This window comes from Dothidotthia symphoricarpi (genome assembly GCF_010015815.1).
Source record: "Dothidotthia symphoricarpi CBS 119687 unplaced genomic scaffold P153scaffold_3, whole genome shotgun sequence".
In the NCBI taxonomy this organism is placed as follows: Eukaryota; Fungi; Ascomycota; class Dothideomycetes; order Pleosporales; family Dothidotthiaceae; genus Dothidotthia; species Dothidotthia symphoricarpi.
This window is the reverse complement of record NW_022985010.1, coordinates 1125321-1142747: the sequence shown is the minus strand read 5'-3', so window position 1 is coordinate 1142747 and position 17427 is coordinate 1125321. Positions and strand designations below refer to the sequence as shown.

The window sequence follows — 17427 nt, the reverse complement described above, 5'->3', positions numbered from 1 at the left end:
CTTAGAACTAACAATAACTTCTACGCCTCAGTTTACAAGTTATTCTCCAACAATGCATCAACAAACTCCCGCATCATCGCCAGTCAGTCATCCAGCTATCAAAACCTCTACGGCTCCTTCTACATCTGGCCGATACGCTCATCCAGACATGTTTCTCGAAATGTGAGTCCACCACATCGTCCCTAATTCAGCCTGGAACTAACAAAAGGTTAGGCTCCAAGGCTCTGCGATAGTCGTCGTCGTCGGGACCGGTCCTCAAGCTCCACGCTATACCCTCCCAGTAAAGCTCCTTTGTGCGCATTCCATCTACTTCAGAGTCGAGATTACGCGCCTCAATTCGCTCTCCACGGCTACGGCCGCCAACAAGAAGCGCAAACTCAGCCCGGACGGTGACGAAAAAGTCATGAAAGTGGAAGCAGACGAACCAAAGCAGGATTTCGAGAAGACAGAAGCAGTGATCAAGCTCCCAGACGTCGACCCCATGATCTTCGGCCTGTTCTTGAAATTCATCTACATGGGTTCTTATCCTACTACAGTCGATAGTCGAATCTCGACCATGTACAACCCGCGCATGACGACTTCGACGATACCGACATCCCACTCCCCCTACGCCTCACCACCGGCTAGCACACCAGACAACACCGACACTCCCCAAGGACCACTCACGCCCCCAAGTACTACCAATATGCTCGTTACTCCTGCACCATCACCGGCACCATCGCTACAGACACCATCAGTGCACGACTCCACCATCCCTCCCTCGATCCGCGCATGGCTTCTCGCCCAACGTCTGAGCGCAACAAGCTTCATGAATTATGCGACAACCCACATCTACTCCGCCATCGGAACGCACTTCTTCCTCACGCCCGCGCTGGTAGACTACATCTGGGTGCATACAGATCCCTCTCCACCTCTTCCCCCCATCTCTGATTCCTCTCACGTATCTACTACCACCTCGAAGCCCTCTAACTCGATCGTCTCTCCCTCTCCCCTCCGTAAATTAACCCTCGACATCCTAGTCATGTACTGGGCTACCCCATCGACTAACATCATTGCAAAGTCCGCCCCTCTAAACGCAAGTTGGAACGCGTTGTTCGACGCACATCGCGACTTGCGACAGCAGTTTATCACGGGCCTACAGGAGGGCGGGAAGTTGATGCCTGTGCAGGGGTACTTTGCTAATGCGGTGGATGGGAGGATCACTGGTGGAGTGGCGATTCAGAAGGTGGGTGGAGATAGTGAGAATGTAGGCCAGGGACAAGGCGTGTAGAAACTGGAAATTATAGCAGGATTTGCGACCTCTGGACAACTACGAACCAATTCAATATGAAGTTTAAGTGCCTTGATTCTTCGCGGTATGCGCCCAGCCTGTTTCATGTGAAGCATTTATTTTCGAATTTTTTCATCTGGTGAAATGGGCGTGGCGACTACAATAGGCAACCACGACGAAATTTTCCACACTTCGCAGTACCAAGCATCACATCAGTCACATAGGCATGAGATCATGTACTTTTGGAAACAATGCATAAAACACCCCTAACGCTTATATAAAAAAGCGCACTAATGAAAAAAAAAGTTGAAAAAAAATCACATCCAGACCCAAACTTCTCCCCTCCCCCCCTCGAACCGGACCCCAAACCCGCGAACCAACCAACCACCCGCCCCCGAAAACAACTCCGAGATCCCCCCTCAACCACCCCCTCTCGGCTTCTTGGGGCAAATCCTACAATCCAACCAGCACCAAAAGCACTGCCGAACCGTATCGGACAGCTGGTACGGCACGACGCACACGATGCCGTCCTTGTTCGGCATGGGGTTCTCGCACCACTTGCCGTCGATGAACGTGGGCGCGATGCCGGGCGCGCTGGTCGTTGATGACGCCGTCGAGAGGACGGTGAGTGTTTCGGCGGCGCTGAGGGGCGCGGCGGAGACGGTCAGGCTGAGGCTGGCGAGGCCAGCGGCGAGGATGGTGGTGGTGCGCATTCTGGGGGGTGGTTAGTATGGGGTTGGTTTACTTATAAATAGGGGGGGGGAAGTACTTTGTAGTGGTGTGGATAGTGTTTTTTTGGTGGTTTGGCTTTGGGTGGTGTGTGAATGTTGTGAGTGTTGGATAACAAAAAGGTCTTGTAGAGAAAGACGGAAATTCCTTATATACTTAATCACAGATTTGAAGTCCGGGCTCGTTCGTTAGGGGACCGGGTTTGGGTATGCTGTTTTGGTACTGAGAACCAGTGGAATTTTAAAAAAGGTTTTTGGTACTGTCTTGGTAGTTTTACGGTTCGTCCAGTGGTTGCGAAGGGATTGAAGATCTCATTAGGCAGCATTCTTTCTGTTTAACTCTACTGGTCGACTGGTCGAGGCTGGAATAATGGTTTGGTCTGTGTGAGCACGGTGGAATGAATGTTGGACCGGGAGATGTTCGGGTGTGACTTTTCAAGTTGGTTTGGATGGTTGATTGTGGTCCGGAATTGTAGAGTTCCGGATGGGGGAACCTCGGGGTGAAGACAGAGTGCTCCAGCGCAACCTATTACACATCAAAGTAGACGAGAACGAGAGATTCACTAAATCATTACGATTCGATTGATTATCTAGTGTTTGTGAGGTGTCTACCATGTCCTCATGCTACCTAAGCGCATCATGGCTGGACTCTAGTCCAGAGAGGAACAAGAAAGCCGATATTGTGACTGCATCATAGCGAAGACGGCGGACGCTTGATCATGATGAACTGGGCAACCAGTGTACAACAAGCATCAGTCTATGCCATGCCTTGGTTAGCTACTCTTTACCTAGAACACCGGTCGAAGAAGGGCCTTGATGAAAGTACCCTCCTTCGCCCGTTTCAGCGGAAATATCTTCCCTGCAACCATGTCCTCGCGAAAGTTCTTGAAGCTCTTGTGGGTGTCGAGGTTGAAGCGTTGAGGGTCGCAGCGATGTTCGATAAAGTCGAATATGTTGACGTGAACAGACTTGATGGCCTTTGGGATATCTTTAGGCGATGTCACTTGGGAACTAAGCGTGGCAACATACCTTCTTGCACTTTGTGATTGACCCCGGAACATGTTTAATCTTGAGATCACGACACAAGTCTTGCCATTTTTCGAGTTTGCTCACGTCCGTACCGTAATGCAGAGCAAACTCGGCTTCCACGCGGCGTATCTTCTTTTCCTTCTTGGACCAGTGCTCGTGGATGGCTAAGCGGTGGAATTCTTTGACGAAGTCGGCCTCGGGGTCAGGTTGGAAACCATCGAACTCAACGAAATAGGCGTTTCCATCTGTACCAGAGGCTTCGGACGTACTCTGAGAGGGCGCGTTACTGGCGCTCGACGTGACGGAATCAGACCCCTGAGCAGGTGGAGGGCTGATCGCAACGCCTGCTTCTGTAGCATGTCAACCATGTCGAATTTGTATAAGATTCGCGTGATGAAACTTACGACCTCCAGCGTTCGGACTACGCTTTCCACGACGAGCCATTTTGCGATCTAGGCGGAAAGGGACAGCACTGTGTTGAAAAATCAGATGGCGCTCTCCGTCTTGGTTGAGGGTTGAGTAGAAACGAAAGCGGGGACAAGGAAACTTTGCGCGAGGCGGAGATTTTATGAGTTCAAAGCTGCTAAGAATTGTTTGCTAGATATCGTGCAGTGAAAGGGTAACGTCGTTACGCCCGGTGACCTTGTTGCGGGAAAGACTCGTGTTTCTGCAGTTATCCTCCCGACGATAGTCAGACAACACAGAGATTGGACGTGAAGCACCTATGCTCAACAGAATTGGTAAACAGCAATAGCGTTTTGATCTGAGTTGTTTGTTTTCTTTGAAGTCCAATGGTTTGTTTGTCCAAAGATCGTCGTCAACGTACATGGATCCGCACATGTAGAGCTTCTTCTACTCAAACTCAGAACCCTTGCAATAACTGTCAAAGGATTTCCCCAAGAACTGTTGTTGGCAACCTAAATGAATCGTCGAGATACATACACCTTCTACTCGTTACAGGGGTGATGAACAGAGGGAAAGTGAACAGTGACCATAGATAAAATCGACGTCCAGAGCGAGTTACAGAATCATGTCCCATTAGCTAGTCATCGTGGACGTGCTTTCTTGTCCCTTAACATTCCTTTCTACAAAATTGGTGAAAAACTTGATGATGTAGTGAGAAGGAGAGTTGGGCGGCGCGGCCTTACGCTATGACTGAACTCAGGAGGGAATTGAGACGCCGAAGACTTAAACAGTAGGAAGCAACTGCCTTTGAGATATGAATTAATACGAGGGAACACTAAGCAATGCTACTCTCTGTTATAGATATGGTCTAGGGTCGTTGGGATCGTACTTCTCAATACTGGCGTTGGCGAATGATAGAGCAGTCACGTCGCCATGGTTTCCATACTCTTGGGCTTGCTGTTTGCACGACACTCTGTGTCTCCACATGTTTCATGACTCGCTATGTCCACTTCACGCAGTGTTCCATCGCTTGCAAAATGCGTGGCAAAGTGTTATCGCGACTCTCGAGGGTATTGGTGGCCAGAGCGAGGTTTTGCAGGTGTCAGTGACGCCGTTGGGGTAAAGCTACCTCGACACATTCATTATTTTCGTTTGTTGTTGAGTAAATGCCTGAAGCCGATCCACCTGGTAACGATATCCACGAGTCTTGGTGGATGAGTTCAAGACGCGAGATTGAGAGCCTGTATCGGCGATCGGTACAACCGTTCCGCCGAAGACCCTGGATGCGCGACGTTTGGCTTGTTTGCATCAGCCACGGATCGGCGCTGGCTAACTTTCTGGCCAGACAGCATCATCGCCTCTCTACACGACACCGACGCTGCACTTTCCACCTCCTATACGCATAATACGATAACCGACCACCCCTCCCATCAAACTATCGCGTCTTCTCCACCCCACGCAAACTTTCTGGCGACACATTTCCCTTAACGGTGCCAACGCCGCATACAGACACAAATAACGGCGCAAACGACACAGCTGAGACAGAATGGGTGGCTATATGTCCAAGTTCTCAGCTCTGATCTGGGCGAAGAAAGAGACGCGGATATTGATCTTAGGACTTGTACGGGCTGGTGCCTAGACCACAGCTTCAGGGCAGATGTGCTGATCACATACGCAGGATAATGCGGGCAAGACGACGTTGTTGTACAGATTGAAGGTATGCCAGTAGTTATGGACTTAGACAACACTTGAGAAGAGAAGTATGTTCTGACATATACTCTAGATCGGGGAAGTCGTAACGACAATACCAACAATAGGCTTCAACGTCGAATCAGTAACATACAAGAACCTTAATTTCAATGTTTGGGTGAGCCTCGCCAAACTCTCTCCTCTCAACCCTTTTCTAATACCTCCTCAGGATCTCGGCGGTCAAACATCTATTCGCCCGTACTGGCGCTGCTACTACGCCAACACCGCGGCCGTAATCTTCGTAATCGACAGTACCGACATCGACCGTCTGACCACCGCATCCGAAGAGCTATCTGCCATGCTAAACGAAGAAGAGCTGCGTGACGCTGCTCTGCTAGTATTTGCGAACAAGCAGGATCAGCCGGGAGCAAAGGGCGCGGGAGAGATCAGCGAGGCATTGCGATTGGGCGAACTGAAGGATCGGAATTGGAGTATTGTGGCGTGTAGTGCAGTCGATGGGAGGGGTGTGGACGAAGGCATGGATTGGCTTGTTGCCAATGTCAACAGTGATAATTAGGAGGCGTCACTGCCGAGGGAGTCTACATAAATATACACTTGGGATGGACGACGGTATATGAAGCAGAGGGTTATACCAGCATGGTGGCGTTTCGGAGTCGAGCTTGCGAATATGGGAGGTTTACAGGAGAATTACGAAGGAATTGTTTTGAACATTCAAAGATAATAATCATGCCATCCAGTCCTTCAATATGGATGGGATCGTTCTGCTAAACAACATACCACCTATCTACATTTCCTTCGCAGGAGGGGTCCGTCCTCTAATAGTTCTCCCACGTCCCAATCTGATGTCCCAGCATCCTCGTCTTGGTCCGATCAACTCCATAACGATACCTCGCCAGAATGGGCTCCTCATCAATACCCATATGGTCATCCCCGTCTCTGCCTTGGAACCAACCCAGTGCATACGTCTTGCCTCCTTTACTCAGATGCTGCGTCATTTCTCTCGAACTAAACTTCTCTGTGTCTACGAAATTGACTAGCATATTGCTCTGGTGGATGAAGGCTAGAACAGACGCCATAGTGCCGATTTGGCGGGGTATGAATTTGTGCGCGCGGCGTTTGTAGACTATACATGCGACGATGATGAGGTAGACGAGGATGCACATTGTGAGGAAGAAGGACGACCAAAAGGAGCGGAATGTTTGGTCAGTGTTTTGACGGTTGTTAGACTTGTTTGGGTCATCAGCATCGTCGTCGTTGTCGTCGTTGTCGTTGTCAGGGGTATCGAATTTATGACCAGGGACAAATATCTTTCCGTCAACGCTAGATGCTGACGATACACACACCGTCAGCATCTCAGCTAAAAGACTTCCAAAGGCCACGAGCGCGACAAGATAGTGTCTATTGAGGAGCGCTTTCAAAGGCAGGTACAAGGGGTTTGTACCAGAGTAGTCCAGGGTCAGCGTCTTCGCGGGAGCGCGGCGTTGCGCAAGGATGTAGAATGGCTGGAGCATACGGATATCGCAATTCATTGTGTTCCAGAGAAGTTTTACTATAGTTGCGAGGCTGGTCATGAGGATAGGCACTTTCTCCGTGATGATATCTGCTCCTCTGACGAACATGAAGATGGGGATAGTGAGAGCACAAAGGGCCATGTATGCGATGAACGGTACCCCGGATCGCAAACGTAGCATCATGGGTCGAGGATCAGAGCCATGCTCGTGGATCTTCTCTTTGTTGTTGCGGATGTATTCTCCTTGCCACAGCGAGCTCTTATGCAGGATATACCGACGATTCTTCAGTTGTTTGTGGATTTTGTCTAGAGGCGCTGTGTCGAGTCCATAAAAGTCTGTAAGAATGTGACTCTTAGTAGCCATAGCCGCAACTCCGGCTATTCCCATAGGATTCGACTGAAGACCACTGTTCCGTCGCATCGCGTACATTAGTAGGAGTCCTAGAAAAGCAACCACAAGGAGACAAGCTGAGACAGCCCTAGACCAAGGGGGATCAACGCGAACAGACTTCCAGTCGTCGGGTTTGCGATGGCTTTTAGGTGGGTACATGATGATTGACGCAGATTGCAGAACAGGAACGAGACTGCTCGCAATCAATGTACCCAGAGAGCTATAGATGACAGCGTACTGCCTGTGTCGCAGAGCTCTTAGTGGTACCAACCAACTCATGAACGTCAAGTAGTCCATGTTGAGCGATTCACCTGCCGTAGCACCAGTCTTTTTGGATAGCTGATAGAACGGCTCCAGTCGCTTGACCTCAAAATCCGTCATTTGCCACAGAATTCCATAGAAGACGAGCGACATGATGGGCGCGTACTTCCAGGTAAAGAAGACAAGGACGGATAGCTCCCCAGTTGCCTTGAATGGTTTTGTTAATCCACCGTTGAGATTGTCTCGGACTCGGCGCATGGACAGCTGGCACAAGAATTCTTGCAATACAGCTAACGCAATAGCAAGAATGGTAAGCATGAGTATCCAATACCAGGCCATAGTGAAGGGTCGCCATGACGGCTGTTCAGGGTCTGTATAATCGTTAGTGTTTGATTATACATGGCTGTGTTATTTACCTGGCGGGAAGTAGTAGCTGGTCTGCGCATCGTCTCCGTCCCGCCCACTATGGGCTGTCATCATGCTTCTTGCCTCGAAGTCGCCGCCTGCAAAGCTTTCACTAATATCAATAGGTACTTCAGCCACAGCAACAATCTTGCTGGTCTTCTCGGCTTCTTTTTGTGCATCCTTCTTTTGAGCGCTCACAATCTCTGAGTTTGATAACATTCGCTGATGATCATCGCCGAGAGCCTGTTCGGGCTGACCAGATTCGTGCGTGAAAGGCCTCTCGACGATGGAGCTCATACCAGCTCCCAGTTGTGCCTCGAGTCTTTCAAACTCGGCAGCGTAGCCAGCCTCGTTCAGATCGCGCTGGCGATCTATGGCGTCAGCTGTATGGGTTACACCTTTCCGCGGCTTATACTTCCTCATAGACATGCCACTCAGGCCACTAAGATCAAATCCCACCGGTTCATCCACTTCTTTGACACCCTTCAAATGACCTCTACTGGGTCCCGACTCCTCATCTTCTAGTTTGAAGTAGTCCGCGCCCTTAGTCCTTGTGCCCCGCAAAGATACGAGCCGATCCAGGAGCCGCTTCGACCCACTACTACTCAGTAATGACTGAGACGTGTCATGCTGAACAAAGGGCGATGTTTTGTACGAGGTGTCCTGGGCGAATGAGGGGGGTGCCGGAGCATGTGGTACTCGGTATGGAGACTCCGCAGCCGGTACAAGAGGTGAAGGATAAGACGTGCGTCTCGAGGCGGTAGTACTGCTTGGTGGACTGGGTGAAGCGATTGAAGACGGTCGAGACGGGAAGAGTTGCGAGAGTCTATCGGATCTGCCAGACGTATTCTTGCGCGTAAGAGGTGGTCGATCATCCCATGGCGTAGATCCGCGTTCGACGGCTGGAGAACCCACACGAAGGGAAGATGGAACCGAGTCGGTTGAGAGTCTTCTGAGAGACGCAGGCGCGCCGGTTTGGAGGGGAGATGGTATTTTCTCCATAGCTACTGCCTCGGCGGTCTCACTCAATAACGTTTGAAATTTCCACTGTTCAGATATTCCGATGCTTAGGCGTTACACTTGTCAACAGGTCAGAAAGATCGATCAGATGATCGGAACAGTTCGACAGCAATCCTCCCTGCGGCTGAAGCTGCCTTACAGCCTAGGGGTTGGCAATTCCAGCCTGGCCCTCCAATCGGCTCAGTCTCTTGTGAACGCTCGATTTGGAAGCTGCAACCCCAAAGTTACGCAAGGCGCACACAAGACGTCAGATCAAGTAATGTCAGGTTCAGCCTTGTGACCTTAGAACTGTTACGCGATTCGGGCCGAGGTAGCTTTTGCGACTGTGCTGGCAGAGCTGGGAGGGTAGGAACAGGATAGGAAAGTTTCGTAATATCAGGCGATGGAAGAGAGGAAGAAGGAAGACTGAAGAACTCCAGCGTCGCTGTGATTCTCATTTCCTTCGGGCTCTGGTGGTACTAAAAATACGACCTATAGCCTCAAGAGGCGTCTGCAGCGGGCTGCGAGGCTGAGGGCTGAACTGCCGCAATTGGTAGCATATCTCACTGCCACAACGCATCATTCTATGCTGGTAGATCATCATATTTCAACAATAAACATAAAGAGAGTTTTGAAGAGATGATGGATGGATGTCTGGAGAAGGATCTGATGATACTCCTCCGTCTATGGGTGCTAGACATGCTGACCTAAGCCAGAAGTAACGGCTGTGTGCCGACCTAACCTCCGAGTGGTCTGATCTCTGCAACACCGTCGACAAGCAGAAGCGAGCTTCGATTGTACTTGACACTGATTCTCATAACCTAGAAGCCGCACGTCTATTTCTCACCATTTGCTCTTTTGACTTCACCCGCCAGGCCAAAACCGTGTCGACCCTGATGACCGCCACGTGCGACGCCCTGTGTCAAAGATCGGTGGCAGCAAGCGTCACTACGAAACTATCGCCGCGGTCCAGGGCTTCTTCGGCGACTTTGGAACGTGCCATCGGTTGTTATACACAGTGAGCCTGTTTGCGCTTCAACCTTGCAAAGTGGACTGTGTTCAGGATGCTCTCGATTTTCGTCTGTAACTCCAAACATCAACCCCTCCGCCAGAACTAGCAGCGTTCGATTTTGAGGGACGTCAGCAACTAGTCTTTCATTTGATTCTTCTTGGAGCCGCTCATCCATGCATGCTTTAACCATGGCCTACACTAAACGTGTTTGGTAGCCTTGGCTTCAAACAGGCTACTTGTTAGAGTACGGAACTTGCAATAGCCCTGGTTACTCCCCGACAACCTACATTCTTGATTAACTTGGGGAGTAGTTTTACAAACAGATCAGGACCCAAAATACAATGTGACTATTACAACGCGTAGCGCAACGGTATATATAAGTATTAGTAACGGTCTCCCACACATCTCCACCGGCCGCGGAAACTTGGTGATCCAACTTCAATGCGACCAGGGAAGCGAATCATACATCTGGACAGACACATCACACTAACGTAGGTTTTCTCCCGCCACAGTCAGAGATATTTTCTCCCACATCGAGCTTGATTTTATCGCATGGCTTCATTCCATCAAGGTGTCAGTTCCTACTCAAATCGTCAAAGTCCCTGTTTGGCTACTGCCACGTGAAGCTAGCTGTGTTCTCATCGTGAATTTCATCCGCTTCACCGTTAATAGATACTTGGCACCTAAGCACTAGCACGAAGCTTTAAAAAATCGAGTTGTAATCGGGTTGTTACCTTGGATATGTTGTTGTGTTTTGGGCATATGGTAGATATCTGAGGTGTATCGGCCGTTGAGTGGCTCATGTGGAACTATTTGAGGCTACCAAGACAGGTGTACCGTGATAACCCTATTGTAGTTTTATGAACTTCTCGCTTATCTAGTGCAAAGAATTCTGTAGGTTTTTCGGTAAAGTAGGACGTACGGGAAAAGTGTTGAAGAAGGTGGAGCATATCACTTTGTGGTTCGCCATGGGGTATTGAGTGGTTTCTAGTTGAGCCTGGTGGCGAACCTCGGGTCAGTTACTGGAAAATCTGGTACAATCATTCATCAGGAGGGGCAGCCCTGAAAAACGATCCATGGGCGGTCAAACGCGTGGCGCGGAGTTTGTGTAAGACGATCTGACTAGCTGACCAATGTGCGAGTATTGCCATCTAGTGCCGCCTGCCCTGTTGGGTCTGGCCTCTTTTAATCCTTGCGCGCGAAGCCTTCCAGTCCTCCACGCGACACTTAGCCCTCGTTCTTTTTCATCAATTGTATACTAATTCCATTTCCAGTCGTTTTCAATGCTTTTCAAAGCCGAATAATATACCCTGATTACCCTCATATCTTTACCGGGGCCGCCTTATCTGCTTTTCTTGGTCCCTTCCCGGCACAAGGTCAAGCGCGACTGCGACTGACGCAACAAGGGAAACCCGTGCCTACTACGCATTACACTCGCCATCCTAGATCGACAAACACCCGAAAACGAACACCACCAACGAGTCGGAATACTGATACCCAATTTGTTATCCATACACATTCTATCTGGCATATCTTTGCGATTGTTATACATGCACACACCTCCCGTCATGGAAGGTAAATCGATCACTTACGCAACGTCGAAAGACTGGCTCGACATCTTGAAAAACAGATCCAAAGTGCGCATGCATGAGCTCATCGAACGACTCGGCTTACGCGCAAAATGGTCTTCCAATAAGCGCGGCAAGACCAACTTCGAATCTGCGTTAGTGCGTGATTTGGTATCACATATGAGCGATGTTGTCTCGACGTTGCCGAAAGAGTCGGACGATTTGATCAAGACAATGAGTGAGGAAAACAGTCTGAAAAAGCAGATTGATGAGCTGTTGGAGGTACATGGCAATAAGATATGGGGAAAAGTGGGGGAGCGAGAACACTTACTCACGGCAAATGAGACGGGTTTGGGGGAGGGGGTATATCCAAAAGACTTATACTTCGAAAACAAGGAGGACAAACAGCTGTAAGTTTTAACTCCTTTCACTGCAAAGATGGACGAGCGTCAACACAAGCGGATTACTTCATGTGTTTGCTAATGGATTTGATATTAGGATCCACATGCTTTTACATTGGTGGATAGGGCTCAAAGGATGTAACGTCATCCTCGCGCGTGAGCGCTTGGAGCGCGAAAAGAAGAAGAAAGAGGAGGACCGGAAAGCCAGAGCTGAAGCCGAACTGTCGGGTCAAAGTACGAATGGGGAGACCCTTGCACGTACTTCTTTCGTTCCGCTTGTGCCAAACGTCTTACAGGCCGATAAAGCGTCGTATGGAAGCGCTATGTCTACACCTCCAGAGTCGGGTGAGAGTCCTCCTGCCGACTATCACGATCAAGATGGGCCTGGCTTTACATATGTAAGTGGCACGAACCAATCCCAGGGCGTGCAGCAACCTCAAAACATTGTCGAAGGTATCTGGAGTAGAGCGCTCGCGGGTTCACAAACAGTAGACCATGACGCACGATCGCAACAGCACATTGCCATCGCACAGCAACAAGTCGACGTCGACCGGAAAGTGAGCCATGAGCTTGCGAAGATTGCGACGAGCTTCCGTTCAGATGATACAGTAGTTGAAGATATGCCACAACAGCGCAACAGTGTACCCTATCGTGGCCTGGACTATGATAGCCTAAGAGCACTCCGATCGTACATCTACGGAGAGGAAGGTAGCGCGCAATGGGATGAGGAAGTGTTGCTCAACCGCCTCGAGCAAATGTGGCGAGACGGCGTAAGGGCCGATTTCGACAAGATCGTCGACAACATCCCAGTCTTCATTGCAAGGGAGCGCGCGTTTCTGACATGGATCGAACTCAAGAGACACATGGCAGCGCTCGAACGCGCGGATAAACGTAGGTTCATAAATCCCTATCAACTTCTCATGCATCTTGTCAACATCTCTTACTCACTTACTTTTAGGCTGGCGCACGGAAGGTCACAGCGCACCTGAGATTACTCGGCGTATTCAACAACACAAAACCTTGATGGGCTGTACACAAAGCATTCTCGCAAACTTCGAAGACATCGGGAAAGGCTTCGGTCTCGGAACTGACATCGTAGTCGACAAGGACGAACTGTTACGGCAATCATTTGCCGTTCTCGCAGGAGAAAAGTACGCTGTCGAGATGATGTGGAAGGGCGTTGAGTTCACGGCCGTGGTGCAGTGGCTATGCACTCACTTGCAGACGTTCCAGAGCGAGGAGGAAGAGGAGGGGAGGGAGATGCTGTGGTATGCTGGGTAGTGTATTGTATTGTTGAGTGTAGTGTCCGTGTATTCGTCGATTACCCAAAATCTTAGGCGCTCTTACGACAGAGTCGAGATTTATTACTTTTGCCGCCGCGTGTTCAAACGTTCAAACCTGAGAGATCAGTTGCGGTCGGCGGTACATGTTTCAGCTTTTCTCAGGATGTTCCAAAATCCGTGTAGGATTACGCTAGTCTAGGACTGTCGCAGACATCCCAAGACCGTTGCAAAAAGTCTTTCTAACTTCCAAGAAGCGATGCCTGTGACGGCATGTTCGAATTGTAAGCCTATCAATTCAACGCGCAACCAGCTCGATCGCTGATCTCTTTTGAAATTCGACACAAGACGCTGGCTTGATTTAACCAGCTGACATCTCGGGCCTGCCAAGGACACGCGTCCGCGTAGTCTGATTAGTCCTGCAATCATCTTGGACCACGTCTCTGGATTTGTGTGGAACTCGCCGCTTCACGGCGTTGTCACATCGTTCAAAATAAGGAAACTGTCGTTTTCGCCACAAGGACTATGGCAACTTTATAAGATACTCGAAACGAGCGATGGAAGCTGCGTACAGACCGCTACATAACGAGCGTTGGACCTGCAGGTAGGTAGCCGAAGCAGCCTACTGTTTTGTAGCAAATAATGAACAGGCGCACGAGCATTACACTTAACAGTACCCCTATGAGCTAGATGGTACGCACGTAGGAATCCAAACAGGACCAGCGCGTCATAGACGAGATGAACTGGGTAAATAGCGTTATCGTATGATTGTCATGGTCAGAGAGTGATAGCCGTGCTTATTCGCTGACAGTCGTGGCCGCTACCGCGGGATAGTTTGGCCTTTGTAAGCTAGCATAAATCTTAAGTGCAAAATTAATCACATAATCCGGTAGCCATCTACAATCCACACAAGTGCAGGCCCCCTGTTCCGAACCAATCGCCAAGTTGTATTAGCACGAGTCATATACGAATGTGGACGCGTAAGATTTGCCCGGCTAGATTTTGCTCGCTTCTGGATAGTTTTCTCTGCAGTCTCTTACACGTTACAACACCATCTTTTCTCACCGTTTGCGCGGCGCGTAGACTTTGAAGTAGTACAGCCGGCGTCTGAGATACGATAACCTCGTACTTTGTCATACGCAAAGGCATAAGGCGATTTTTCCCGAGACGCCGGTTACGCTAGTGGCTTCCTACCTTCCAATTTCTTGTCAGCCATTCCTCATCTGGGCAACGTTCATCAACAACACATCTCATCGTCATTATCTATGCTTCAGCATGAGCTCCAAGGATAATCTGGCATATGATCTCGAACACGGCGTGAAGCGATGGGATCGAAGCCGATGGGTTTCTGTGTTCAGCAGCCACAGTCCTACGATACGGGAAGTAACCGAGTGCCTTGGTCTGGGCTTGTCCGCCTCCAGCTCAACAACAAATCGCGGCATCCCCAAATTCGACAATCCCGACTATCGCAAGCTGTCAAGTGAAGTCACAAAGCTGTCTAAGGAACTACCAAAAGAGAGGGATACTTTACTTGATTTTGCCGCTGATCCGATCAGCTTGGATGTCGAGCTCGAGGAGCTGCTCGGTACTTATGGACCCGCTATTTGGGGCAGAGATGCGGATCGTACTTGCCTGCTCACCCCTGACCCCACCAAGAAGACATACAACAAAGACCTGTTGTACGAGGAGCCAGAACATAAGGAAATGTGAGTTGATGAACAAGGTTGTGTCAGAATATGCCCTAACTTCGTTGCAGTCTCAAGATACATCTCCATCGATGGATCATCATCAAAGCATGCTACTATATTCGAAACATGAAGCTTAAGAGAGCTTCGGGTATAAACGACAATGACTCGACTGTCGATTTGGATGGCGAGGGTGGTGTAAGTCCTGCAATGTCTCTAGCTCTGTCTTTCCATATTTTCCGTGTTTTTCGCACAGAATTCTGATCAATTTCCCAGTCACCACGCGGGACACCGCAGTCGCTCACGCCAAATCGGGATGCATCTGCTGGGGCTGAGCTTGACGTCAAAGCAATCAATGGCAAAAAGAGAAAGAGCGGTATGCACACGTCAATCTCAGATGGTGAAGATCACTTGTCACCGCCTGCAAAGCGACCATATCACACTATGCCCATTGGAAGAAGGAGTAATAGTCCCCGTAAAGCTCTCAAGTCTCTCTTTCCAGCAGGTGCCAATGGCAACGAGCATATCCCACCCGTTCCAAGCTATCTTACAGGCAAACTGAGTCGCCTCTCGTCACCCGCAGCTTCTGGGCCTGAGCCTGCAAGGTCGCAACCTAGTCATCTGTTAAGTAATGAGCTCGACAAGGTTTCAAGATCACCCAGTGTTGTTCCGGCACCAGGGTCCACTGGCTTCACGGCGGTGAACAACGGGAGCTTCACAGCTGTGAACATCGCACCTTCTGTTCAAGCGTCTGCACATGAAGATTCTCGTGCACCATCGAAAGAACCGCAGCGAGACTCGGCAGCTCAGAATCATAGTGATGCTCGCAGCTACACCAGCCCTTACGAGTCTACGCCATACATCACTACTATGCCACATCGTACTTCTGAGCCGCGCTCTATACCCTCCCTTGGCGCTACAATGACTTCCTCTCAAGGACCCCAGGCGACAAACTCTTCTGTTGTCACCAACGGAACCAATGACCGAGAATCCTCCGCAGCTCCAAATGGTCGGCATGCACTCATTGCTCCTCAACCTCAACCTCAACCTCAACCTCAACCTCAACATCAACAACAGGCCTTCAAACCTACATATGCTCAGCATGATCCCGAGCCAAAGCTTGAGTCGCATGATGAAGCGCCATCACGACCCCAGTCTCAAATCCGCCATCGACAATCTTCAGCTCGATCACCTAGTCGAGCCAGTACCCCCACTAGTCAACAAATTGGTCGCCCATTCGTTCCACATTCTTCCAGTAGATCTAATACACCACTTGCGCAGGCCGCGAGTAACAACCAGCCTATTTCAGCCCCTAATACACAGATCATAGCTGTACCCAACCCGCAGAACGTCCCTGCTGCACCAATCAGCCAACTACCCCCACCCATGGTTTTGCAACACCAACCACAAGCAATCTTGAAAAGTCAGCCAGTTGAACCATTTGACCCTAGACAGGACGCTACGAGCGACCTGCGCCTCATGCAGTGCGAAGTTCTCGCCCTGCTGATGCAGTACCTCTTCCCCAACCCCACCTCACCGCCACACGAACAGATAGTGCTCCACCGATTAAATCAACTCTGGTACATGGGTGAAGCTGTCTTTCGCCCAGCGATAGGGCCCTATTACGACCTCACATTCAAAATATTCAACGCATGGCTCCACGAACGTCAAAACCTCACTGCCCTCGGTCATTCTATCGCTACACAACCTGGTGTGCACACTGCAGGGCTCATCGACCGGTTACTAGCAATGAACGACCTTCGGGCTATGAGACTGAAGTGGAAGAACATGAGCCCCGTTGACGGCGTGAGTCCAGAGGATCTTCTCTGCAGAGCGTTCTCGATCATGACGAATACCGAAAGGACAGAGCAGATTTTCAAAGATGGGTTGGAGCGGCTGAACATGGATGTGTTTGAGTTCTTGAGGAGAGAGGATGCCCGCATCATTGTGGATAGACGATAACTCCGTCTCTCGTTCCAAGATCGGCCCACCTTATTTGGAGGATTTAGCCTGGACGCACAATGGGCTTCAGCGCAACCCCTGGATCCAATACACATGTGGATCACAGCTGGCCCGCATAAAATTCGGCTTCGGATGCTTCGGATGCATCGGAGTTCTTCTACACAAAAGTATGGATGTCACTCTTTTTTTTGTTCTAAATTTCCTTTGTCGATTTGAGACCTTCTTAGCGATGGCGTTTGGACGCCTACTTGAACCTAAGGACTACATCGGAGCACATTGCTTCTTCACGCGCATTGTTTTACTAAAACGAACTCTTTTGTAATCATCAGACTGTGGAGCTGTACGTAGTAATATCGTAACGTTTGTTCGCGAACATAAAAACACCCTCAAGCGTAGGCTATGTGTCAATGCTGAATGAATGAATCGTTCGAAATATGTTGAATACAGTATTTGTCGAGTCAGTACCTTCACAGGGCTGGGGTCTACGTCTGTATGACGAGCTGGACCCTGAACCTCCTTTCCATCCCGAACCCCGAACATGACGTCTCGCTAGTCTCACGCGTCGAGTTCCCAGCAGGCTTTTGTTGTTCAATGTTCAAGCCTCTGGGATCTGGGAGTCATGCTCTTTGTCCTTTGTCGTAAGATTGCCCAGCACGTCGCTCGGATGGCTTGTTTGTGCAACATGCAACAGACACTTCATCGCCAGGCTTGCTGCTCACCACTCACTATGCATCCCGCATGATGAGTTGCTACGTCTTACCTCGGCTGTTCTGTATGGTATGATATTATTGCCATTCTTATCAATGTTGCG

The 17427-nt window shown here is 49.8% G+C and overlaps 6 protein-coding genes across 6 annotated transcripts; 4 read left to right on the top strand and 2 right to left on the bottom strand.

Annotated features, from left to right (window-relative positions):
• Window positions 1-52: 52 nt before the first annotated feature.
• On the top strand, window positions 53-1270 carry P153DRAFT_393320 (uncharacterized protein; the record flags this gene model as incomplete). Its single annotated transcript, XM_033671225.1, has 2 exons — window positions 53-162; window positions 214-1270. The coding sequence occupies 2 exons, from the start codon at window positions 53-55 to the stop codon at window positions 1268-1270; spliced, it is 1167 nt and encodes a 388-aa protein (XP_033527889.1).
• Window positions 1271-1520: 250 nt separating this feature from the next.
• Window positions 1521-3471, bottom strand: P153DRAFT_393319 (uncharacterized protein; the record flags this gene model as incomplete). The annotated part of the gene is made up of 4 exons (XM_033671224.1): window positions 1521-1984; window positions 2794-2975; window positions 3028-3377; window positions 3432-3471. 4 exons carry the CDS (start codon window positions 3469-3471, stop codon window positions 1690-1692), a joined length of 867 nt encoding a protein of 288 aa, XP_033527888.1. The 3' UTR covers window positions 1521-1689.
• A 1307-nt stretch (window positions 3472-4778) lies between these two features.
• Window positions 4779-5982, top strand: P153DRAFT_308413 (ARF/SAR superfamily). Its single transcript, XM_033664705.1, has 4 exons — window positions 4779-5053; window positions 5111-5149; window positions 5216-5299; window positions 5351-5982. Exons 1-4 carry the CDS (start codon window positions 4979-4981, stop codon window positions 5696-5698), a joined length of 546 nt encoding a protein of 181 aa, XP_033527887.1. The 5' UTR covers window positions 4779-4978; the 3' UTR covers window positions 5699-5982.
• P153DRAFT_157955 (uncharacterized protein) lies at window positions 5828-8832 on the bottom strand. Its single transcript, XM_033662242.1, has 2 exons — window positions 7721-8832; window positions 5828-7675 (listed from the first exon to the last, which is right to left on the bottom strand). The coding sequence occupies exons 1-2, from the start codon at window positions 8709-8711 to the stop codon at window positions 5958-5960; spliced, it is 2709 nt and encodes a 902-aa protein (XP_033527886.1). The 5' UTR covers window positions 8712-8832; the 3' UTR covers window positions 5828-5957.
• Window positions 8833-10946: 2114 nt separating this feature from the next.
• Window positions 10947-13192, top strand: P153DRAFT_308411 (uncharacterized protein). The gene is made up of 3 exons (XM_033664704.1): window positions 10947-11698; window positions 11787-12580; window positions 12648-13192. Exons 1-3 carry the CDS (start codon window positions 11271-11273, stop codon window positions 12968-12970), a joined length of 1545 nt encoding a protein of 514 aa, XP_033527885.1. The 5' UTR covers window positions 10947-11270; the 3' UTR covers window positions 12971-13192.
• An 824-nt stretch (window positions 13193-14016) lies between these two features.
• P153DRAFT_332348 (uncharacterized protein) lies at window positions 14017-17010 on the top strand. The gene is made up of 3 exons (XM_033665506.1): window positions 14017-14675; window positions 14726-14852; window positions 14931-17010. The coding sequence occupies exons 1-3, from the start codon at window positions 14245-14247 to the stop codon at window positions 16614-16616; spliced, it is 2244 nt and encodes a 747-aa protein (XP_033527884.1). The 5' UTR covers window positions 14017-14244; the 3' UTR covers window positions 16617-17010.
• Window positions 17011-17427: the final 417 nt, after the last annotated feature.

Bases quoted from the DNA above. Each gene is read 5' to 3' on its own strand.
- P153DRAFT_308413 (XM_033664705.1), top strand. From the start codon at position 4,979: ATGGGTGGCTATATGTCCAAGTTCTCAGCTCTGATCTGGGCGAAGAAA. The intron at 5,054-5,110 runs GTACGGGCTGGT...TCACATACGCAG, and splicing joins GGATATTGATCTTAGGACTT to GATAATGCGGGCAAGACGAC. The intron at 5,300-5,350 runs GTGAGCCTCGCC...ATACCTCCTCAG, and splicing joins ACCTTAATTTCAATGTTTGG to GATCTCGGCGGTCAAACATC.
- P153DRAFT_157955 (XM_033662242.1), bottom strand. From the start codon at position 8,711: ATGGAGAAAATACCATCTCCCCTCCAAACCGGCGCGCCTGCGTCTCTC. The intron at 7,676-7,720 runs GTAAATAACACA...ACGATTATACAG, and splicing joins CAGCTACTACTTCCCGCCAG to ACCCTGAACAGCCGTCATGG.
- P153DRAFT_308411 (XM_033664704.1), top strand. From the start codon at position 11,271: ATGCACACACCTCCCGTCATGGAAGGTAAATCGATCACTTACGCAACG. The intron at 11,699-11,786 runs GTAAGTTTTAAC...ATTTGATATTAG, and splicing joins AACAAGGAGGACAAACAGCT to GATCCACATGCTTTTACATT. The intron at 12,581-12,647 runs GTAGGTTCATAA...ACTTACTTTTAG, and splicing joins GCTCGAACGCGCGGATAAAC to GCTGGCGCACGGAAGGTCAC.
- P153DRAFT_332348 (XM_033665506.1), top strand. From the start codon at position 14,245: ATGAGCTCCAAGGATAATCTGGCATATGATCTCGAACACGGCGTGAAG. The intron at 14,676-14,725 runs GTGAGTTGATGA...ACTTCGTTGCAG, and splicing joins GAGCCAGAACATAAGGAAAT to TCTCAAGATACATCTCCATC. The intron at 14,853-14,930 runs GTAAGTCCTGCA...TCAATTTCCCAG, and splicing joins ATTTGGATGGCGAGGGTGGT to TCACCACGCGGGACACCGCA.